Raw genomic sequence first — 25738 nt, forward strand, 5'->3', positions numbered from 1 at the left:
TCTTAATAACTTAGACAATTCCTGTACATACTTACAGCAGGCCTGAAGCCTGTCTTCAAAGTGGATTTCAAATATAAAATGAAAGTTTTCTTACATATTACATATTCATTAGATATTATGGAGGGGGAGGGGGGTCTTGTACAACCTATTACAAATCTGAATCATACAGCACATGCAAATCAAGGACAGAACAAAAACAAACTTTGTTGGCAACATCCAGAATGACTGATGACGGCGGACAGTTGAGACACCCACACAACATATCTGTGACAAACCAAGTGGGACGAGGTTAACAAGAAGAAGAAATAAATAGTGTTGTACGCAATGATTCCTATGTATAAATATATATCATCTTTATACATCCTTATATAATGGATTATGGTATGCATTGCTGCGATCCTGCAACTTCCAAATTGGTTGTATTGCATTTTATTTGATCAAATCATGGGACTATAGGAAAGAATATAAAGCAAAATGGATGAAAACACAACCGCAGCACAGGGTTTTGATTTTCATAAAAGTGTCCAAGTGCCCAAGTGTCTAGACCAAACGATTTTTTCATAACATTGGGAACCAAATAGATTTCAGAAAAAACACACAGATGAGAGTCAAACAGATTTGGTACAAGGGGCCCGACGACAAAACCGCTGGCAAAAACACGGACGTTCTTGCCCACAGAGCAGACGTGGTGTGGTGTGAACGGCTCTGAGAGCTACTCAATGCTTCCCCTGACCCTGGGAGTCCTGCAGCACAAACACATCCCAGCTGGACCCCAACCTAAAGCTGCTCCCAGTCCTTCAGGGGTTTGGGCCCGTGGTTATCAGCATTCTGACCTTTCCCCCCCCCCGTCTGACGACCCGCAGCCCGCGTGCATTGTGTGAGCATCTGACGGCCTCTATTGTTGGGACATGTCTTCACCATGGGCCTTAACGTGTGCCTATATCTGTACTGTATATGTGGTGTGTTTGTTAGGTTATTTTGGCCATCAGTAGTGGAAGCAACGGGAACAACAGGGTTGGATTTGTATTGGATTGTTGGAGCTAGAGAAGGTTGTCGTGCTGCTGTCACACCTGAGGGTACGATAGAGCAGAGCCACCACAGACCTCCTTCAAAGACCAGGTTGACACTATTAGGAAAACTAACAAAACCATTGATTGAATGATTGTCATGATCTGGGATCAAGCAGTCTGACTAATGGATAGCAGATGTTCTGGGGGGGAGACAGCACAGACCATTGTTGGGAAAAACGGTCTGTCTAGTTACTGGACCAGATGAAATGAGACGGAGAGGTAATAAAGTCTATCGGCACGAGGACCTTGGATTTATTAAGTAAAGTGGCAACGGTTATACAGAGTCATAAGCGTGAGAAATCGAATATGTCTAAGTCCCTAATCAGCGCTGATGGTTCGTCCGGAGCTTCGCCTCCGTGGAAGGTCTGCTTCGGAAGAAGGTGAAGAGTCTCAGAGTGATACAGTTTTATGCTGTATCTCCTCGTGATGAGGTGTGTGCGTTTGAGATGTGTGTGGTTCTGTGTGTTTTTACTTGACCTTGGTTCCCAGGCACTAGTGTATGCATGTATATCTTCTTGTGTTCCTCCTTACGGGGGAGAGCTTCAGAGCATTCACCCGTTGTGGTCCTCCCGTCCTTGAGGATGACTGGTGCATTGTCTGAGTGTCTACTATCTGCCGGGAGGAGATATGGGGCCCTGGCTCCGGCCCTGACCTGACTATATTCTCATGTATGTGTTATGTGTTAAAAGTTGACTATATTATAAGGTGACTGCCATGTGATGTGCTCATTAAGCTAGGGTAGGAGTTAGCTATATTTATAATGTACATGTGATGTGCTCAGCAGGTTATTTTGCCCCAACACCATAAACCAGAAGAGGCGAGGGCCGGAGTTCCTGGTAGCTATGAGAGGAAGAAGCTCTCTGTAGGGGATCTTAATGAGTGTGTTCTACAGTGGTCCTTCTACAAGCTGCTGATTTGTAATCCTTAACCTGTTTGTTACAATTTACCGCTGCTGACTGAGTTTCTGGTCGCCAATCAGGCTCTTAAAGGGCCAGGCCACCAACAGCATGATTGGTCGAAAACCCAGGAACCCAGATCTGAGCTGGTCGGCCTTCTTATGACCTTACAGTAATATGTCCAGTCTGATGACTACGGTGAGCATGAAGCAGTGCTCAATGCTCTGAGGCTCTGTGGAACATAGCGCTCTTCTCAACGACTAATAACAACCAATCATGTGATGTCAAAACAAGTACATGTGTATGTCATGTGACACATGGAAGAACCCGGACGTCAAGCTTAGTGAAACAACATGGGTTATAGCCGATCACTCTTTCACTAATCATTACTTGTGCAGCATGTGACTTTGTCATTCTGAGGTTCAGCCACACTGGTTATTGTCAAAGTTAAGGACAATAGAAAATGAGAATGTTGGGGGGCCAAACGAGGCATCCTTGAAACGTCCAGATTTTTTGTTGACGCCATCATCAATAAAAAACAACGACAGCAACAGCTCCAACACAGAGGCAGCCAGACGCAGCAACAGAAGCCATAGCAGCATTAGCACCCAGATGCCCCGCTAGCAGTTGCAGCTCCGCTAGCAGGGGGCTGATACCTCCTCTCCCCCTCTCCTCTCCTCTCCCCCTCCTCCTCTCCTCTCCCCCTCTCCTCTCCTCTCCTCTCCCCCTCCTCCTCTCCTCTCCCCCTCTCCTCTCCCCCTCCTCCCCCCTCCCCCTCTCCTCTCCTCTCCTCTCCCCCTCTCCTCTCCTCTCCCCCTCCTCCCCCCTCCCCCTCTCCTCTCCTCTCCCCCTCTCCTCTCCTCTCCTCTCCCCCTCCCCCTCTCCTCTCCCCCTCCTCCTCTCCCCCTCCTCCCCACTCCCCCTCTCCTCTCCTCTCCCCCTCCTCCTCTCCTCTCCTCTCCCCCTCCTCCTCTCCTCTCCCCCTCTCCTCTCCCCCTCTCCTCTCCTCTCCCCCTCTCCTCTCCCCCTCCTCCTCTCCCCTCTCCTCCCCACTCCCCCTCTCCTCTCCCCCTCCTCTCCTCTCCCCCTCCTCCTCTCCTCTCCCCCTCTCCTCTCCCCCTCTCCTCTCCTCTCCCCCTCTCCTCTCCCCCTCCTCCTCTCCCCCTCCTACCCACTCCCCCTCTCCTCTCCTCTCCCCCTCCTCCTCTCCTCTCCCCCTCTCCTCTCCCCCTCTCCTCTCCTCTCCTCTCCCCCTTCTCCTCTCCTCTCCCCCTCTCCTCTCCCCCTCCTATATATATATGTATATATATATATATATATATATATATATATATATATATATATATATATCTCGACAGGTTGTTGCTGATTGTCCGTCTTATAGAGGACTGCAGCGGTGTGTGTGAGGTACTGACCCTCAGGGCCTGGTCCTGTGAGCGCAGCCCCTTGGTGCACCTCTCCATGACGGAGGAGGAGCAGAAGGTCACGCCCACCTTGTACTGGCTGACGGCAGACAGCCACACAGATGTCAGCTACATCTGTGTGTACTGTGTGTACTGTGTATTGAGGACCATGTTGTGTGTACCAAAGTGTATTAAATACCATATTGTGCGTGGTATAGATAAAGACGGGCTGGGCCACCTGCAGCCCGCGGCTCATCCACTGGAAGCTGTCCTCCTCGGAGGCGTCAGGCCGCTGCTCCGCCACCACCACGATCCTCTCATTCCGTCGTCACTGTTGACTTGTCCAAATATATATATAGAGGTTCCACTGTTTGTTGACAGACACCAGAAAGCGGATGGAAGAGCAGCTCTGCTGTTGGCCAACCAGCTAACAGCTTGCAGTAGGGTTAGGAATCATGGTACTAGCGTCATTAAAACACTTTATTTTGTATGTAATTAAAACAAATAGTTTATCATTCATCACCAAATAGCTCTTGTTAAGCTTTACCAGCCAGGCTACTTGCTTTGATTCTCGCCCACGTGTTATTGCCACGTGTTGAGATTGCCTAGTGTGAGGGCGCCCTTAGAAAAGGAGAAAGTTGCAAAAACAGGTCTGAATAGCATTTTCAAATAGACTCCCGGAATGTGTTTGAATAGATTTATTTTATTTAACTTCTCAATAGCAGTATTTATTCCCTGAGTTTTGGTTGCAAAACAAACTTTATTATACTTTGGTTGTGTGCTTCTACACAACAAATGGAATGAATAATTTTCGTTAACCTTATATACCATATATTGACACATAGAATAACAATACATCACCTATTCATGGATTTTTCAAAAATACTAGATCCATCACATACAAATGTTGATTCTAAAAAAAACAACATAACTTCTTTCATATTGGTAAAACCTTCCTATACTCAAAGTTATGATATTATTAAAATGTAATAAGATTACGATAATTATATTTTATGCTTCTATATAGTAACTTTACATACGGTTTCACAGTGATTTTGGAAGAGTAGGGGTTCAGGGAGAATTACATTCAACCGTAAGCCCTCAATGGTGCAAATAAGGACCTTTCCAAAGTCTGGCTTGTCAATTTTTAGAATAGAAAAAAGCAACTAAACCAAATAAATAAGAAATAATGAATGTAGTGTATTCAACATAACTGAAATGTTATGCGTTGTCCAAATGTGTATGGTGTGAATCGCGTTTGACGATTATTAACAAAATGTATTGATTTGACGTTAAACATCTACGCGTTGGATGCAACACTTTAAAGCCATCATGAGGACATCAAATCAGTGGCGTCCAGTCACTGCAATTTGAGTATCAGACAGCCCTGACCCTTGGAGGTGCTGGAATACCTAATAGCCATAAGCATTGGCTAGGTGGGCTAGCTGGCAGGTGTGTGTGTGTGTGTGCGTGTGTGTGCGCGTTCGTGGTTCCGTCTCACTCCAGCGCCAGCCCCTCGCTGACGGGCATGTTGATGTGGGCGGTCAGCAGCGGCGCCGTCTTCCCGTCGTGCAGGACGAACACCTTGATGACGTCCGAGATGCCCTTGTCGCTGGTGCACTCCACCAGGGTCTCGAAGGGGTACACCAGGCCCGGCACCAATAGCGGGATCCGGAAGTAGGGCGTCCGCATGCTGTACAGCCCGCCGTCGTACAGGAAGCTCACCGTCAGGTTCAGGATGGGCCGGCTGGCGGCCGTGTTCTGCACGTTGAGCGTGAGCTTGAACGCCGGGCCCAGCCCTTGCACCACAGCGTTCAGCTTGAGCGGCGCCGCCGGGTTAGCCGACATGGGCGTCAGGCTGGCCTCCAGGGCCCTGACGTAGGCCTGGGCCGCCGCCAGACGCACGCGGCTCAGGTCCATCTGGAAGGCGCGGTGCATGGCGGTGGCGTGCTCGCGCTCCCGCAGCGTCTGGTCCACGTACAGCTTGGTCTTCTTGGGCACGTTGAGCCGCACGCTCTGGGCCGGGGGCGGGCCCGGGGCGGCGTCGCGCTCGTCGAACGCCGCCGTGCGCTTCAGGATCTTCACCGCCAGGCCGCCGCCCTTGGTGGTCATGACCAGCGCCCCGTCCTCGCGGCCGTAGCGGCCGAAGCGCAGGCCGGAGACCACGTCGGGGCTCTTGATGGTGCTGACCAGGTTCTTGTCCCGGTAGAGGTGCACCTCGCAGTTGGCCAGGCCCACCAGCACGGCCTGGAAGCCCCGGGTGGGGAGGTCCATGGTGGCCATGGTGGTGATGGGGGCCGGGAGCTGGACCGTCCACAGCTTCTTGCCCTGGAGAGAGGAGGAGGAGGAGGAGGAGGAGGTGGAGACGTCTCTGGTTACAACCATCAGCCGCCGGGTGACACACCGCTGTCTCTGTGTGTGTGTGTCTGTGTGGTCTACATGCCCAGCTTGTGATTAGAGAAACCAAATGTTTGTTAAACGTTGACGTGGCGCCTGGCTGGTCGCTCCACACTCCACAACTAACTCTAGATAACACTAACATGTTGCATTAATTAGCTTTGCATTAATACTAAAAATAAGTATAGAAACCTTGCTAAGGTTCCATGCAGTTTTTCTGTTCAGTGCCGTCCAAAGTGCCGTTACCTTTTGTGTGAACCCGTGTAGTCGTTCTTCGGCACAGCCCACCACCACGTTCTTGCCGACCCTCACCAGCCCCACGGGGTGGGAGGACAGCTCGATGCAGTACTTAGGTTTGGATGATTCCCTGCAGAGGGGAGGGAGCCTCAAAATGAGCGCAGGAGGTAGAGCTATTGTCTGGAATGCTGCTGGTACGCTGCCCAGCTCCTCTTAGCTACAGGTCAGGGAGGCCTCGACCGCAAGCCTGAAGGGCTGGCAGATGAACCCGTCGATCCCATCCTTTCACTTTCTGGCAGAGAGCCCAGAGGGCAGACTTTGCTGCATTCTTTAGTTTGCATATTTTTATTGTGCGAACTAGCAACCTACAAAGCGCCTTTCAAACTGGATTTACGTACCCCAGTCAAACGATAAAACAGCAGAAATATTGTACTCAAGTTTTGTATGTACTGTACTTTATGAAGGTCATTATGAGAGAGCGAACATAATCACATACGGGATTATGTTCTGCTGAATAACAAACACTTAACAAGGAGCGTGGTAAAATATAAAAGTGAATACAGTACTGAACTCACAGCATAATGTCATCATGTTACCAATGACACGGGGTGAATCGGACTTATAAACGTCTGCCTTCCAGTACCTATGTATCGATTTGTCTCTCTCCTCTGCCATGATAAATCTTTACATGCGCCTACACAGGGGTTCATGAGTGATAAAGTGACGGGTTTACCTGCGGAGGATGTAGATGTTTCCATTGCGGCAGGCCACCGTGATGCGGAACTCCACGTCAAACTGGCCCGTCACGTCCATCATGGTGGGAGCACTGGGCAGCGACAGCTGGAGGGCAATACACAAGCAAGAGAATAGGACTATTTCTAAAAAGGCTCTTTAGCGCCCAAGAAGCACGGGACAATCCAATATGCGACTGAAAGGGGTATGGGAAAATATACCCAGATCCCAGACAGACCCAGACCCCAGAGCAACCCAGACCCCCGATAGACCCAGACCTCAGGCAGACCCCAAACAGACCCAGACCTCAGGCAGACCCCCAACAGACCCAGACCTCAGGCAGACCCCAAACAGACCCAGACCTCAGGCAGACCCCCAACAGACCCAGACCTCAGGCAGACCCCCAACAGACCCAGACCCCCAACAGACCCAGTGCCTACCTTAGAGAGGATGGTGAAGGCCTCGGGGTCCAGGATGTACACGTCGTTGCTCTCCGTGCCGATCACCAGACAGCTGACCCCGTCCTCGTCCGCCGAGCTCTTCTTCAGCGTCCCGATGCACGTGATCACAGTCTGCGCGCACACACACACACACACACACACACACAAGAGGTACTTTCAATTGTACTTCTTCCCATGGTTTCAGTTCCTGCAATGCATTGAAAGTTTAAACCACCATTTAACTGACACCCAGAAAACAGTATGACTAGTTGCAGTCTTTTGGCTAAAATGTGAAGAGGATAAGTTACAATTAAGTCCAAAAAAACAGCTTGTTGTATCTAAAGGGTTCGGGCTTCGAACCCTGATCCGTTCACTCAATAGAGCGAGTACATAATGCTATTGTCATTACCTGTCTTCGTATGGGTTGCTGCTTGTGCAGGCTCACAAACTCCTCCATGTCCTGGGTCTCCAGCCCCAGGTACCGCAGGGAGCGCACCGAGAGCGGGACGTCGGCCGTGTCGCGTATGCCCTCCAGAAGCTCCTTCAACGCCAGCGGATCGATCTGCCCCTGCCTCGCCTGCTGCCACACGTCCTGCAGGCGGCGGAGGTCGGAGGTGAAAGGAACGCGGGATGTTGACATGCAATCAGAGACAGTTAAAGAGTAAAATGTTATTCAGGGCGTTTTCTCTGCAAAATAGCAATATAACGGGTTAAACCAGGGAACCCAACACAAGTACAAGAAACGATCGAACGCAAACCAGATTAGAGGTTACACAATATATAGGTGTAGTGTGTAGTCACGCACCTGTTCCAGAGCATTGATCTCAAGGCTTGGTAGTGTGAATTTGAAGTAGGGTCTGAGGTTCTTGTACACATAGATAAAAGGACCAGAGGCAACAGCAATAGCAGGGATACGAGGTTCGTGGAGGTCCATGAGAAATGACACCAAGCCAGTGGGCAGATCCAGTAGCGTGCTCTCATTCATCAGCGCTGTTCCGCGGTACACCTTCAGCTTCATGTTGGAGGAGCCCGTGCCCAGATCTCCGATCACCAGTCTGTTCTCTCCGTCCCCGTTTAGGTCCGCAAGGTCGATACATGATGAAAATGTGTAGAGATTCGCCACCGGATCGTAATGGGCGTCCAGCCACTTACTCGATTCGGCGTTCATCTCGGTCCCTGAAGACATTTTTTGAGTCTGGCCGTAATGTGTGTTTAGCCTTTTATAAATTCGAAAACTTGTGTCTCAAAGAATGCCAATGAGTAAATATATTGTAACGTTATCTCTATATTGGAATTGTAGAGCTTCCGCACCGTTGTCAAGGGAACCAGGGTTGTTGTGTCGTCGTCGTTGTTGTCAAGTGCTAGCGATCCACGTAATTACATGCTAGTTCAGTTATATTAGCCGATTACATTTTCTCGAATTTCTTTTAGACATATTTCGTGGATGTTAGATTTAAACAGATCCAGTATTTTAAAGCCCCAAGCAATGTTCTTTTAGCTGTAATCCTACTGTTTAATCCTAAAATAGGCTTTCCCTCCGCCTTTCTCACAAGATAGTCGCATACTGATGACGTTTTACTCGTCGCTGTTTACAATTGTGCAGTGGCTCCAAGAAAAGTCGCTCAACTCAGGCGAGACATTTGCTACAGTTGTAACTAATAATTTGACAATGAAAAACTTATTCTTCTATCATATCATATATGAACCTCTTTCCATTCTCTCCCCTTCACTAAAAGTGATATTGTTTATTTCAACAATTGTTTTAAACATTATTGTTTTGGGGTTTGTTAAGTTAAAGAGATTGTTTATATCTCTACAAGTTTACCGACGAAGCTGCTTAAATTCAAAGTACATTTTAAATATAAGGTTGAGATTATTTACACTGGAGCTTTCCTGCCGTCACTTGATGTGCTTGGTCAAGTGGCCGAAATGGCTAAAATAAGGAAATACGATTCCTAAAATGGGGTTACAGGCAAATAAATGTGGTCAACCCCTGAATTAGTCGCAAATTGGTTCTAAGGCACCCTATAGAATGATGGGCCCAGAAATTTTATTTTTTCTTATTTTCATAAAAATTTGGGATGGATATGGAATTGACACAATTTAACATAAGTTTGATTCACATTTAAAGCTTTTCCCACTTTTATTTAATTATATTGCAAACAACGTATGTTTATGTGACTTTTTGTTAGCCACATGGCCAGGCCAACAAATACATATGCCCGGTGGGCTTTATAAACACACAAACCTAGCCAATCCTTTCTAGTTCTGCACAATATAGAACATGTACTGGATTGATAGAACAGGAGAGAAAGAAAGGGAAATCAATTACCATAACACACACAAGAACACACACACACACACACACACACACCACGCGCATATGCAACAAACACATTAATAGGCACCCACACACACACACACACACACACACAAACACACACACACACACACAGACACACCTGGCAGAAATAAATAAGAAACAGTTATTTATTTGAGGTCAAAAGTCTGCATTTTTCTCTCAGTGAGGGATAATGCTCTCTTCTAGTCTCTCTTTTCAAATCCCCATCACTTACAGCAGACATACGTGAGTCACGGCAGAACTGGGTCAGGGGAGAAGTCAATAAAAAATTCATTAGGCTACATTGTATACATTTATGGCATATTGCGCTGCGCCTGCCGGGTTTAAGGTTTTCGTGCCAGAGTGACCTTCTGAAGCCATTTTAATCAAAAGTGGTAAATCAGAATTAGATCAGGGATTCGGAAGCGTAAATCCTCGATACATTTATTGTGCATATGTTCTTTTAACAGTGATTATATTCAGCTGTGACGGCACAGAATAATTAAAAAATATTGCTGTAGACTGCATTCGATTTCTTATTACCCATGGACAAGGATATTTATTACCTTACACGCCTATAGATCCCTTTTATTACTTTTAACTTGTGCTTAGTCTCTTAGTGCCATTGTAACCTGACAATATCTCTGAAATATTCACGTACATTCCTTTGCAATTGCTCCTGCACGTTTTGTTTGAGATATTGGTTTGTTCACAGCGTTATTACTTATTCTGTAAACAAAGTATAGTTTAAAGTATGCTATATTTCATCACATATATTTCATCCCTTCTGAATAATATCAGCAAACAATGCTATATTATGTGAGAGTGTAGACAGAGGAACGGTTCTTTCTATTGGTTCTCTCTCCTTTGCATCTGCATGCAGGCGTCTCTGCCTTGCTCTCTCCCTCATTCTGAAAGAAAGGATAAAATGATGGGGGGAAAGAAGGATGACGAGGATGAGGTTCTCTGCTCTAATTTAGTCGTCTCGTATCCAGTTCCCACTATCACCCCCACCGCAGGGCAGCGTGTATCACCACACACCCACAAACAAGCACATGTGCCTGCGCATGTGTATGTGTGTTTGTGGGTGTGTGTGTGTTTGGAAGGCAGGTAGCTCCATGTTTGCTCTCGTGGACGTGCTTTAGTGAAGTAGTGTGCATGTGTGTGTGTGTGTGTGTGTGTGTGTGTGTGTGTGTGTGTGTGTGTGTGTGTGTGTGCGTGTGTGTGTGTGTTTGTCTGTGCTTGCGTGCGTGGACAGTAGCTGTTTTTCCTGTGGATTTGATTTAGTGCACGTGCATGCAAGTGTGTATGTATTGCCGTGTGTGCTAGGCAGATATGTGTGTACTCCAGGATGTGCTTTAGTGTGTGTGTGTGTGTGTGTGTGTGTGTGTGTGTGTGTGTGGATGTGTGGGTGAGTGTATGTGTGTGCTCTCGTGTGTGTGTTTTGCGCGGCAGCAGCTTGCGTCGACCTGCGTCAGCCAGGAGGAGAGTCACGGAGAGAGAGAGAGAGAGAGAGAGAGAGAGAGAGAGAGAGAGAGAGAGAGAGAGAGAGAGAGAGAGACAAGGAGGGGAAGTGAGAGAGAGATGCAGAAGCAGATCGCCCAGAGGAAAGCAGTGTGCTGGGCGATGACTCATCCCGACATATGTGGGATACGGGAGGATGTTTTCTCCATCACACAGCGACTCCACTCTGCACCACATCAATATTCATGTCCCTGATACGGCCAGTCAGCTGGGGTGTTCCCCCTGATACCAATGTTAAATAGGTAATAGAACCCCAAGGCATACACACATTCATTAGAAGGGTGCCTCCTTGGAACAGATGCTAATGAAAGATGATTGTCTTATGAAAGGAGGATGTCATGTCCATTGTTGGCTTTGAGCTCAGCAATATAAGTCCCATACCGACTGAACACCGGGTTCAATTGCCAGAGCAGTAGGGTATGGACGGCATGCACCTCCATTCATCCATCGACACGGCCATGAAGAATGGCCCTTGAGCAGGGAATTCAATAACTCCCCGGATTATTTGCTTGTGTCAAATAACATGTGGGAATTGTCGCACACACACACACAAATGCAAGCGCACACACACACACACACACACACACACACACACACACACACACACACACACACACACGATATAGAATGTGTAGGCGTCGGTCATATACCGTCTTCTGTTTTCTATCTCCTATCGACCCTGTGTGTGTGGGTGTGTGAGCGTGACTGTGTGTGTAGTAAAGGGTGTGGGCTAGGATTGCAGCTTCATTCATAAAAAAAAAGAGCGAGCTCAAATGGGGGAGGAAGCGAGAGAGGCGATGAGAGAAGGAGCCAGGGCGGGGCATTACTCATCTAACACACACACACACACACACACACACACACACACACACACACATATACTCACACAGACACACACGTCGAGAAGCACCCAGCTCCCACTGATGTTGGGTAACATTCACACCACCCAAAAAATCAGAGAATCCCACAATCTTTCCCACGCATCTTTTTTTCGAATAGCCCATCCGTATCTCAATTTATTCCTTCATCATGTTAGTAATTTCATAATTTCCACATTCCTTCACACTCTCTAGAACGATTCAATCCTATTTTGCACCCACTCACTACCTATACATTACGTACACACCTTTACCTTACAGCCGCCCTGCTCACACACTGCAACTTCACCCACTCCCAGCCCTTCGCCTATCAGAGGAGTCAGACCTACGTAGATCCTCGGTGGACAGTGTGCGTGACGCCAAACTTGCCTCCGCCCCCTCCTCTCGCCTCTGCAAACCGGTGTATAAATAATCAAGGACCGAGGGGGGAGAGAGAGGGACACGATGGTAGAGATAGGTAGGGATAGGCTGGATAGAAAGAGAGAGAGGGAGAGAGAGAGAGAGAGAGAGAGAGAGAGAGAGAGAGAGGGTGGTAGGGAGGAGAGCGATGCAGCATTAGCATCATCAGTAGCCCCATACGCGCAGTCACACGAAGGCAACCAGAGAAGACGCAAGCATTCATTCATTCGGCGAGCGTGCGTCAGGAAAACGGATATCTTTAATGTGCATCCCACCCGATGGTTTTCAGAATCGAACTGAAGACTGGAATTCGTTCATGAAGGACAGAGGGGATGCAATGCGCGATATTTAGATTTGTGTAATTGGAGCGGAGAGGATCTGGCAACGGCGTCTTTGACGCAAATGCGATGAAGCTGCATTGGAACTGGTTGGTGGCTTGAGTGATTTATTGGAAACGCGCTTGCTGGATTATTACTGCGAATGAATTCCATTTGGGGGATTATTCTTGGCTCGACTAGAAGGATTTTTTTACTTCGCTTCGTGTAGGATTTAGTAACAATAATAATAATAATAATAATAATAATAATAATAATAATAATAATAAAAAAGTAGCCTAATGACCAGCGTAGACGAACCCGTCGTGATCAGCAAATGAAAAAAATCCACATGCTCGCGCGTGTTCTGTCAAGAAGGCATAAGCATCGGAAGCTTCAACAATTAAAAAATAAAATCACAAAAAATCCGAAAGTGCTGCAGCCACTTTGCCTTACTGCCCTAGTTTCCGTGACAATGTGGGAACAAAACTGATTCCAAGACCGAGACCCTCCACACCCCCTCCAGCAGTTCACTGGCTAGCTTATTGGCGTCGTGTGGACTCTCTAAAAGCATGTTCTGCTTTTGCCTACAAAGTTCCCTGTTGAAGCTCCAGGCGCTGGAGGTAGAAGGCGGCCCGTCGTTAGGGTCGTCTCCAGAGAATAGCCCCCCTCCCCTAGGAAGCAAAGAGCAGGGACGCTCTTCGTGTGCCATGGGCGTTCGCGGAGAGAAGGAAGGCAATACTCTGGCTCTGTGTCATAGCTGTCCTGCAGACGAAAACAGCCCTCCAGGTAGGCTACTACAGCGTGTCATGACCCGGTGTCTTTTGATGTGTGGTGTTCCTCGCTGTAACGTACTTCTGTTTCTCCATCACATCGCTCCTTAACCTCTGCTCGTCACGACTGCTCTGCTTTTGCCAGAAAACATCCAATCAGTTATTCGGTGCGTTTACGTTTAGGCTATTCGCTCATTCCTCATTGCACTGCTACAGCTATGACCACCCACACCACCGCCACCAACACCACGCAAACCACCAGCACCTCCTCCCCCTGGCTCTTATTCACGTCACTAGTTTCATTGAACCATCTCTTTATAAATACAGATCTATGTGGATGTGGATTATTTTATTAAGACCACTGGGTGTAGTAAGAAAATCTGTTGGTGTTAGCTTTTGTAACATTTGGGCTGCAGTGATGGTTTGAACTTATTGAACTTTGACCTTCCTTTAGTTCCATTAGTATTTAGTCTTGAATCACATTTTGGTTAAAGCAATAACGTCATCCAGCCATTGATCCAAATTGACTTGTAAATTGAATGACTTTGTGTATGACTCACACCCACACAGACACACACACAGACACACGCGCACACACACCTACGCACACAACCACATGCATACACATACACACACACACATACACACAACACATACACACACAAACACGAACATACAAAAAACACACAAACATACGCACACACACACACACAAACAAATACAAAAAACAAACACACACACACACATATACACAAACACGCACACATCTACACACACACACACACACACACACACACACACACCCACACACACACACACACACACACACACTATTTCAGCCCACAGTTGACATGACGTCTACATATTGCCACTTCATCCGTTCATTTCTATTTGTTATTTACAACATATAGGCAGCCATCTGCATCACACATATAATATCACCATGCTCCTCCTAAAGACCCCACAACGCTCCACAGCACTGGTTATCCTGTTGCCCTGGGTGACCGAAGTTGGGCAAACTGCCACTCATCCATGTGGTTTTGGTTCAGCTCCTTGCTGCGGGGCCAGACCATTCAATCCCCTCTGAGATCAGAGAGGACATCGTTTCACCGCGCCAAACGCTGTTTGTTTGCTGCTTTTTAATTATTTAAATATGGTTTATGATGATTTCCTGAGAGCAGTATCACTATTATAGGAGACAGTTCAATATGAAGGGCGTTTGTGTTAATCCACTTATCTAGCCATGTCGTCTTTATTGGTAGTTTGTCTCTTTCAATCCATCAGTCCACTAACTTCCTGTGACCATTAATTGTATCCCTGTACCCTAGGGTTCTGCTGCTAGTCTTTCCTTCTCTCTCTCTCTCTCTCGCTCTCGCTCTCGCGCTCTCTCCTTCTCCGCTTTCACTCACTCTTTCTCCTCTGTTAGCATGGTGTGCCACTTATTTCTTCAGCGTTTTAAAATCAACAGCTTCACCCTGACGAAACAGCTGTTTCTGTTTCTACATGGCTCTCACTAGTGTGTCATCATTACTGAGTGTCGTTATATCGTGGCTACATTGCACCGAGCTGCGTTATATAGCGCTTGTTAGCGAGGCCGCGTAGCACATAAAGGCGCAGACACACTTGAGTATACGGTAGCCTACATTCTGAAGGTCTGCGTGCAATACGTACAATACCACAATCTCCTTTCTTTGATGAACTCTGGTTGGCAGGTGTCTGTTGTTGACCTTAATACTTAATATATCACCTATGCCATTTTTTTTAATGGAACAAACAGGTTTGCTTCATCTGAATTTTATAATAAGAAAGGGTTATCCACTACCTCTGCTAGCTTTGTATGCTTATTCCTATACCCACTCCGCACTCTTGATTATATGCTTTGATTGTGCTTCACTCCCTTACTCTCAATCGCTTTGGATGAAAGCAACTTTCGAATGACTCAAATGCAAATGTGTTTTGTTTTAAAGTTAAGCAAAACCTTGAAGGAGAAACATTACAAATGCATTAAAAACCACACGCTATATAAATATTTTGGTAATTATGTAAATCACATCTAGTTCAATCATTATCATTACGCTCTGTAAATTAAGTGACGTTGTCACACCATCTTGGGTATGACTGAGAATTTCATCATAAAATAATGTACAGAATGTACGGAATGTGCAGTAAAAAAAAGTTGAATCACATCACAGCGGTACCTGGGGGACATACAAGTATTTAAGTGTGCGGATACGATTTCGGGCGTTTATTTGTCGCGGCCGTGACAGCAGAGACTAAATGTCATCATTAATTCAGGTTTCAGGAAGCATGGCGCGTGCGCCGCTCTTCCCCTCTCTCACGCAAGACACACCACCTGGCTGTGCGCACCGCAGTCTGCAGTCTGCTGAGCCATGCCTACTCTGCTATTTATAGAACACGCACACACGCACACACACACACAGTAAACAGACACAAAGACAGACACACACACACACACACACACACACAGACATACAGAGAGACACACACATACATTGAGAGACACACACACACACATGCACACACTCTGACTCTAAGGCTGGCAAGTGGGGGCTGGCTGCTGATTGCACAGCACAGGCGCTAACAGTAGATCCTCTGAGAAGCCTTTCTCTGCAAGGCTCAACACTGCCTCCTTATAGCCACTGCAAGGCTCAACACTGCCTCCTTAAAGCCACTGCAAGGCTCACCGCTTGATGACGGAGCCTTTCCAATATGCCCAACAGCTCCGTCTCCCCTCTATACCTATCTCTTCCTCCTGTCTTCCTTATTCTGTCACGGTGTTATGAACGTCATCTTGTAAAGCACCATGTGCCAAACAGCTCAGTGGTCTTTCGGTTTTCTATGTGTATATATATATTTATTTTTTTAGGATGATATATCTTTATATTTCTATATACTTGATCTTATCTTACGTGCAATATATTTGACACATATCTGATTAGTTTTTACGACGCTTTTCTAAGGTTGCCTTCTATGTAATCATCATTATGAATAAATGTGTCATTTTTGTCTATATTTTCCCTTGGCATAAAGTGGGTATTGTTATGGGACAGTCAGCCAGGCAGGGTAATTCTATATGTGAAAGATTACACTGAATATTGTTTTCATAGCAAATTCCGAGTGAGGCTGAGTGCAACTAATATCGGAGCAACTGCCAGATTTGCTGCTGCTTGATCTTGTTTCCATAGGAAACAAGCAAATACATGCCAAGGATGTCTGTAGGAGTTCTATGCCCATTTTTTTTTAAATTAAAAGTACTCATCCCGTGCTGACAGCAGTCTGGTCACATCAGTGGCTGCTGACAATATACGCCATTGGAATTGATGCTTCCATCCAAAGCATCTTGCAGTATTGTGAGTGCATACGTGTTGTAGCATGGCGTGGCCCCCGTGGGAATCCAACACCCAGCCCTGGTGATGTGCTTAATACTGGGGTGACAATAGGGTAGCCCGCGACATGGATGTCCTACTCCTGACTCCCGCCCGAAAGGTTCTGGGTTCGATCCCCCGTATCTGCAGCCTCCCTAGCCTAACCTCTATGACCTGTATCTGAATTATGCAGATGCTTACGACAGAGGCATCCTCTAAAGACTCATAGGGATTAACAGCAACACTGTCTCTGTGTGTTGTGCTGTGTCTTCTCCACCTCAGAGTCGCTGAGGGTCTACACCAGACCCCCACAGTCCACCAAGCACCAGCCCTTGGCGCCTCTGCATGCCCACCAGCAGCAGCACCACCCGTCCCTCCAGCCTCTGCACCCCCTCACCCCCCCGCCCAGCCCCCACCCCTCGCCCTACTCACCCCAGCGCGGCGGCGGCGGCGTGCCCGGGGCGAGCGGCGACTTCGGGGGGGTGCTGGCGGTCTACGGAGGGGAAGACGGGCGGGAAGGGGGAGGAGGGGAGGTGGACGGAGGGGCGGGGGCCCTCCTCCACCTGATAGGTGGGGGCCACAGCCCACTGCCGTCGCCGCGCTGCTCTGGCCACAGCCTGAGGTTCAACTCTGACCCCGAGGCCGCGCCCTCGCCGCCCTGCGCCCAGCAGTATATGCTGTGAGTGTCCGGCCGCCTGTCTGTCTGCCGGCCCAACCTCTCTTTCTTTCTGTCCGTCCTTGTATCTTGTCTGAATATCTGTCTACTGTCTAGCTATCTTCCGGTCTCTCCTTCACTCTCGCTCCCTCTCTTTCGCTTCCCTCTGTTTGTTTGTCTGTCTGTCTGTCTCATTGCCTGTCTTTCTGGTGGTTTGTCTGTCTGTCTGTCTGGTGTCTGTATGTAAATCTGTGCGGCTGTCTGAAATCTCTCTCTCTCTCTCTCTCTCTCTCTCTCTCTCTCTCTCACTTTCTCTCTGCTCTTTGTCTGTCTGTCCGTCTGTGTATTTCCGGTACTGCCAGAGGCCATGTCTGGTGGATAACAGGTTCATCACAATGAGTGTTCAGAACAGCCCCTCAGGTCATCGGATGACTTTCCGCTCCGCTCCGCAGCAACCAAAGAAATTAAGTTTCATTGCGATTGCCCCCATGGCGGGATATTTCATGTTCTATTTTCATCTTTGGTTCCTCTTGTCTTTGTGAATTTTAATTCAATGTGTTACAGCTCATTTGGTTTGGCCAGGGCTAGTTATACTAGTTATAACAGCATTTGACTTTGTAGATCTGAGTGTGTATGGTTGTGTCTGTCCCTGTGTGTCTGTGTTTGTGTGTCTCTGTGTCTGTCCGCCTTTTCTGTGTGTGTGTTTGTGTGTGTGTGTGTGTGTGTGTGTGCGTGTGTGTGTGTGTGTGTGTGTTTGTGTGTGTGTCTCTCGCTCATTTTTTGCACACATGCCCTATAGTCCGGAGTCATCTGTGCATGAAATGCAGTGACACTAATTAAGGCTAACTGACTTCATGATAAAGAGTATGAATAGCTTTCATCTCTTCCATTGCAGCCATGTATATACTCAGACTCTTCTTAATAAAAGTCTGAATAAAAGAGTATAATAAAAAGTATAATTAAAATACCAGACTTTTATTATGCTCCCTAACCCAATTCATATTAGTTTAAATAAATTACATCTTATATTTCACTGATTGCAATTATACTTTTCTGGTATATATTTAACTATAGCTGCAGCCCAAGCCTATCTTCATAACAGTGGTGAGACGAAGAGGAAGAGAATAGAGGAAGAGCAGGAGTGGTAGAACAATGACGATCTCTGACCTCTGACCTCCTTTCTCCTCAGGGCAAGAGGTCGTGAGCGGACCGAGGGACCAGCGGTGGTGTCTCCTTCCTCCGTTCCTCTCCTCACTCGACACATCGGCACCCTGAAGAAGAAAGTCCGCCGTTTCGAGGAACGCTTCGAACAGGAAATGAACTACAAGGTGTGCAGTCTTTGAACACAGAGCTGTGGAGTCAACAGGTTCATGTTTGAGGGAATCCCCAACAAACACTGTGTTTATTTCTGAATACCTATATTTTAACCGTTGTTTTAGCACCATCTGCTGGGAATGTTGTGGTAATGCAAGAAGACTGCGTTTAGAATTGAAATACATAAAAATAATATATGTATACTGTACAAATAACAATGATAGTATTGGATGACACAAATGATCAGGGTAATTACAAACATAATTAGTAATTGAGAAATACATTGTGTATTCAGTTAGTATACAGAAAGAAGCACACTACTACCACACAGATGCATAGGGTTCCTTTAAGAAAAGGGGTGATAGTTGCCTGGTGATAGTACTTTCAAATGTGCTATTTCAAATGTGTCAAATACTGTTCTATATGTAGAGAGTTCGCTGGCCTTATTTATTTTATAAATAAATTCAATATGTTTCAATATTGTTTTTAAATCTAAATAGAAATAGTAGCAAAGTAGTCTTGAGTTCAGTCTCCCGCTTTGTTTTTCTGTTTCATTCATTTGCTTATCCTGTTGTCTTTATGTTTCAGCCGTCTTACAACGACAAGAATGCCAACCCTGAGATGGTGAAGGTGATGTTGGACCTGGCCAAGTCACGCAAACAGCTCAAAGGTTAGAATGAGTTATTACTCATCAACACAGTCAAAGTCACTAGTCACGTTTACATCTAAAGGTGAACTGAATCTTTAGAAAGTTTGCAAAAAAGGAATTTGATTAGGTGCGTTTCCATCAATTGGTTGGGGCGGAAAACTACACACATTCCAGGGCTTGTCGTATCCTTTTGATAACATGCTCGCTCTTAGTTTCTGATATATAGTGGAATTGTGTTGTTGTTTTCCATCTAAAATAGCTGTAATGTTTTTTTCTTCGATGAGAGCAAGAAAAGTTTTACCTCTTCAGCGGTCCACACACGTATCTATTATTCACATTGGCTATCTGTTCCATGGACGTATTTAAAGGATACATTGTAGCTACATATTTATAATTCGAAATTCGTCCCAGCCTTTATACCACAGATACTCTAGGCCCTATAGCATATAACCGTGTTATCTGATAACAGTTTAATTCATTTTTCCCAATTTACCAGCTCTCATTTTGAAGACTATTCACCGCGCCATTCGTTTCAATGGGAATCATGACGGTCTATACTTTCAACATGAAGTGTACATATTTATAATTTAAAATTTGCCCCAGCCTTTATACCACAGATACTATATGGTCTATAGCATATAACCACGTCTGATTACAGTTTAATGCATTTTTCACAATTTACCAGCTCTCGTTTTGAAGGCTAAACAGACAATTTCACTGGAATTACTTAGTAGGTATCCATATATCAGGGATTAATGGACACGGTATAATTAAAGGATATACAGACATAGACATCCTATATGATATATATATATATATATATATCATATAGGATGTCTATGTATACAAACGCTTAAAAACATAAATATATATTGACGCTACAAGTTGATGTCGGCAGGGCTGCTATGGCCGGTCTTTATGCGGAAATCGAAAAGACGTTGTCAGTCCTGTGTGTTCAATGTTCGCTACGCCACAGCTGTTTCGAAAGGTGTGTTTCCATCTCCCATTTTGCGCATTTACTCTCTTTCGCATAAGTGAAAAACCACCTCAAGCGAGCGGATAAACTTTTCTGCGAATTGAGGAATTTTTATGCGAATTTTGGTGTTTCCATCACCGTTTACTGATTCAATACTTCAAAATTTGCATAAAAGCAGGGGGATGGAAACGCAGCTACTGTCAAAACAAGCATTAAAAATTGTACTTTATGAAAATTAATTTTAAAAAAGGATATTATAGACAGTTTTTACTCTAATTGAATAACGAAGTAATGACTGTGAATAATGGTGGTTTGGTAGAATTCTTATTTAATTGCTATGCGAATCATTTATAATCCATATTTGAGATATTTATATGAAAGCAGAGTATGATATGATTATTTGACATGCTTGACTGCTGTATTTTTTTGAATCATTTGTAATAATGCAACATGAATAAGACAATGTTATCTTCCATGTGTCCTCTTGGGGTGCTATATCTTCCTAGAGATGAAGCTGAGACACTCTGTGTTTGATTCAAACGACCTGGGCCCGGAGGGCCCAACTGGGGACTCCAGTCAGCTCTCCAGGTACCCCTCGTGTTATTAAAGGGCTTGTAAATCGCACCTCGTAATGACCACCTCCATTTTGGAAGCTTAAGAGCTTTGGAAGGTTACTTAATTTGACTTATGTTGTTGTGTTTGAAACTGCCAATATATTTCTTACGTCAGACAGTTATGGTGAAATAGGTTAGGTTATGTTTAGGTTGATCTAGGATTATAAAGTACTACAACTCTCTTGAGGCCTCTCAAAATGAGGGAGTATCGCCAACAAAAAATCCCTTGATGCATTTGCTGTACAACTATTGCTCCTAACGTAGATGATTCAAGTCTTTTACTATTTATCAACTTCTATTTTAATAAATCATTTTAAAGTTATATTTATTTACATTTTTACCTGCTCTAAGTGCAGTAGACAATTTATCATTTAACATTATCATTAGTTTTATCCGTTTCGTAGTTTTACCTTTGATTAATAGACCACTGGCAAACTTTAATTGAGTGTGACTCCCGAATTTAACGTTAAACTTTATTTACTAGTCACTGTTGATTCACTTTCGATCTTGTTGCAGGTGCGGTTCTAGCCAGCAGGGGGAGCCAGAGCAACACGAACCCACATTAGAGGAAACGGTTGAGTCACTATTCGGGAGGCTACGAGAAAAGAGACAAACATTAGGCTTGCCTGACAATATGAAGGTAAAGAACCAAACACAATATGCATGTGTGCTGTTTGTGTGTGACACAGCTTGAGTTTGTATATAGTCTCTAGTAAACGCTCGCGTACATTTATGTGTGTTTGTGTGCGTGTCTTGGTGTCTCTATGTGCATGTTCTTTGCGAGTGCTGTGTGTCTTCTGTGTGTCTCTGTGTATGTGTGCTTGTGTGTGTGTGATTGTCTATGTGCTTGTGTGTGCTTTGTATTTTGTTTCTGTCTGCAAGTTCCTTGTGCGTGCTGTGTGTGTGTCCCATGTGTATGCCCCGAGTACTGTGTGTGCTCCTACTGTGTGTGTGTGTGTGTGTGTGTGTGTGTGTGTGTGTGTGTGTGTGTGTGTGTGTATACCTGCTAATAGTGTCCCTGACTCCATGCTGACCCTGTGTGTGTGGGGTCCCTAGGAGATGACTCAGGGCCAGATGGTGCTGGAGAAGATCACGCTACAGAAATGTCTGCTGTACTTCGAGAGTCTCCACGGACGACCGGTGAGGGAGACCTGCAGTCCTCACATCACAATAACATTGAGTCATTTAGTCAGACAATCAAAACAACAACACAAATGCATTTGAACCCGAAACTGAACTCAAAGACAAATGTCTGCATATCTTATTTTTTTACTTCCCATCCTTTTTACTTTCGCTTTTTCACTCTTCGCTTTCTTCTCAAATGGATATCTGTTTTTCCTGTTATATACCTCATATTGACATCTTCTCTCTGTTTCTGTTCTGTCTCTGTTCTCTCTCTCTCTCTCTCTCTCTCTCTCTCTCTCTCTCTCTCTCTCTCTCTCTCTCCCTCCAGGGTTCTAAGCAGGGAAGGAACCTGGTGAAGCCTCTCTATGACAGGTACCAGATGATCAAGCGTCTCCTGTGTGCAAGCCCCACCACCATCACCACCATAGTAAGAGGCTCATTGGACCCTTATAGATCTTATGGGACTTGGGAATTATTATTATGTATAATAAATGTTTTCTTAGTGTCGTCTGCGAGTTCTGTCACTTCATGCAACTAAATGTCACTTCCTTTCAACCATGTAACATCCTTTGTGACAATAAAAACAAAAAATGATCTTCAATGTGTCAATGTGTAAAACATTGGATTGAGAATCCTATACATGTAAATGTAAATGCATTTTAACTATAAAACGACAGAATAAATAATGTGTCATCTTTTCCGTCATGGTAAGGAGGAAGAAGAGGGCTCAGATGAAGATTACACCAACCACCATCAACCGGCCCCGCCCCCTTGCAGAGTGACGTGGCAAGCGGCCAATGAGGAGGACAGTGACCGGGACAGTGACCCGGCCTTAGTGTCTCCGATAGTGGAGGTGAAGGACGTCCGCGAGAAGTCTCCCATCACGGTCATAAATCTCCACGAAGCATCCAGGTACACATCATGTCACCATGGAGACACCTTACTGGAAAAAGCCAAAAGCCAAAATCTATTGGTTTTCCCTAACGAGGAAACCAATCAGAATTGATCTACCATCTATAACAGCTCTTACCATGACACAGACACATACCTAATATGCATGTAGTAACACGTTAGCAGAGATATCCATGGGATTACATACATTTGTCATATTGTACTGAAACAAGTGAAAAAATGTTTTGTTTCGCATGAATAATATTGTAATATAACCCAAAAAATAAATGACCTACTATGATAATTTATTATCAATACATTGGAAGGACCCACATAAAATTCGGATTTACTGGATAGTATATTGTATCTACATCGGATTCCTTCATTTCAGGATTTTTTCTAAAACAATTTCTGACCGCGCAGGTCGGAGCTGGTGCTGAGTTTGCGCGAGACGCGGGTGGAGAAGAAGAGGATCCGTAAAGGCCTGAGGGAGTTTGAGGACGAGTTCTACAGACAGACCGGAAGGTGAGCGACCGCTTAATTCTGGCCTGCACCCAGAAGTACTGACCTCAGAGCAGAGTGCTCTGAAGCATGATTTGTCAGATTAGTTTGCCATACCATGGTTCTTAGCTTAAAGGCCATATCTTACTGAGACCAAATTTCGGTTTGTAGTGCGTTATCTTGTTTTAAAAAATAAGTTTATTTCGAGCAATCTGATTGGTTGCAAAAAAAAATGGACCCATCTTATTGGTTGGAAAAAAAATAGTTATGTCAAGCGATCTCATTGGTCAAAAAACGTATTAATTTATAATATAGAAAAATATTTATTTCGAGCAATAAAAATAAATGATTTTATATTTAGGTTATTAAAAAAATTACTTAAGTTGCAGAAAGTCTTTTGGAAAGAGAAACATTAATTTATTGCTATAGTTGCAGTTAACTTATTCATAAAAACAAGTACCAAGCACAATTACTAGGTTAACCCATTCCCTGTTTCCAACAAAGACAGCTAGGATAAGGTGCTACACAATGCTTAGTCCTATGTTGTGTGCTGTGCATCCTCTCTGAGATCAACATCTTCTGTTCATCCCTTTTTCTTGCAAACAACATAGATATGTTGTTTGCGACAACGACAACGGATCTACTATTCCTTTGTGGCTGAGAACCGTTGGTTCTGAGTGACCTGTGTCTGTGTGTTTATTGCTCACAGAACGTGCCAGAAGGAGGACCGCACCCCCATGTCGGAGGAGTACCAGGAGTACAAGCAGCTCAAGGCTAAGCTCCGCCTCCTGGAGATCCTCATCAGCAAACAGGAAGTGAACTAGCGACAGCAACGCTACTCCCAGGTCTTCTTTTGTAATTAAAGTACCGTACATGTACAAATAGTTCATTTTTGTGCCACCAGTGTGCACCCTGAAAAGTGAATGGCATAAATGTACTCTAAGTCGACTCAAGAAGTGTACACTAAGTCGACTCAAGTGTGCTCACTTGCTGTGAATACGCAGGAAGCGTAAACGTAAAGCGACTTTATCCTCATGTCCTGTCCTCCAAGTCCACTCCCAAGTGTACTCACTGAGATGCATAGCTGCATACGTGTGAGGGGTCATCAATATTAATGATAGAATTGATTTAAGGTGTATATTGATTCTCTTTAGGTGGACTCAGCAACAATGATACCTATCAACTGATCAACTCAAAAATGCCTTTGACCTTTCAACAGATTCTATTTCAGAGACCAAAACCTTGGCCTAGACTTTTCTATCTATTGTGATGACCTTGAGTGTCTATGTGTGCACATTCTCGACTTCAACGTTCGATTTGTAAACTCGTTATTTTCTTACATGACACTTGTTCCCGCTCCTATATATGTAGTTCCTGGGCAAGTAGGGATCCATCGCTATTATTAATTTGAGCAAATAAAACCTTTTTCTGTGGTGTAAATAACATTATGATTTATGAACCCCCTAAAAAAAATAATCCAGAGGGTCGGAACAGGCAAGGGGTGCTTTCAACACTGACACTAGAATGCACTTTAATACTGAGGAGGAGGCATGAGAAGAACAAAGGACAGCAGAGGGCTGCTCAATACATAGAAGCACTTTGTCAAGTTGAAACTTAATGTGTGATAAGTGTTGACCATGTATTGTTGTTGCTGTTGAACGTGTTGGCGCTGGTTATAGTGGGGTTCAAAGAGCAAACAAGTTTCAGTTGGACCAGTTTATTCAGAAAATTTGATCATATTGCATCAATATCACCTCTTTTTTATCAACAGTCATCTAAACTATGCGGTAGATTCGCCCCCTTGATTGGTTGATTGAAGGCGTTCAGTAGAAGTTGTGCCTACAGAATCGGAATGATCCTGAATGAAATGGATCTGTATTCACATCGCTTTGGAGAAAAGCTTCTGCTCAATGACAAGATAGAAAATAGTTTATCCTTGTTTCACTTTAAAATGGCTCAGATTATGTTTAAGTGGAAATTAGTCGAAGGATATCTTTCTAAAATGATGGGCATGACATGTTGATAACTTACATATGAATCTTCAAAGGATTCACTTTATTGTGGAAATTACTCCTTGTGATAGTTCCAGACAAAAAAAGGAAAAATAACCGTTCCTTATGCCATACGTGGCACATTAAATGAGAAGATATTATATTTTGCCAAAGCCTAAGAGTATTATGCATTTTAATCCATATTTTTCCTTTGGATTCATATGCAATATGT

The 25738-nt window shown here is 45.0% G+C and overlaps 2 protein-coding genes across 2 annotated transcripts; one reads left to right on the top strand and one right to left on the bottom strand.

Moving 5' to 3' along the window:
* Positions 1–4120: 4120 nt before the first annotated feature.
* bbs1 (Bardet-Biedl syndrome 1) lies at positions 4121–8673 on the bottom strand. Its single transcript, XM_079756465.1, has 6 exons — positions 7981–8673; positions 7585–7767; positions 7176–7307; positions 6737–6843; positions 6013–6133; positions 4121–5697 (listed from the first exon to the last, which is right to left on the bottom strand). Exons 1-6 carry the CDS (start codon positions 8359–8361, stop codon positions 4867–4869), a joined length of 1755 nt encoding a protein of 584 aa, XP_079612591.1. The 5' UTR covers positions 8362–8673; the 3' UTR covers positions 4121–4866.
* A 4530-nt stretch (positions 8674–13203) lies between these two features.
* On the top strand, positions 13204–24353 carry LOC307090246 (protein FAM13C-like; the record flags this gene model as incomplete). Its single annotated transcript, XM_079756821.1, has 11 exons — positions 13204–13420; positions 17073–17469; positions 18635–18773; positions 19348–19429; positions 20891–20972; positions 21515–21638; positions 22055–22138; positions 22452–22550; positions 22836–23035; positions 23438–23539; positions 24225–24353. The coding sequence occupies 11 exons, from the start codon at positions 13204–13206 to the stop codon at positions 24337–24339; spliced, it is 1641 nt and encodes a 546-aa protein (XP_079612947.1). The 3' UTR covers positions 24340–24353.
* Between the last annotated feature and the right edge of the window lie 1385 nt (positions 24354–25738).

This window comes from Pollachius pollachius, assembly GCF_949987615.1.
Source record: "Pollachius pollachius genome assembly, chromosome: 19".
In the NCBI taxonomy this organism is placed as follows: domain Eukaryota; kingdom Metazoa; phylum Chordata; class Actinopteri; order Gadiformes; family Gadidae; genus Pollachius; species Pollachius pollachius.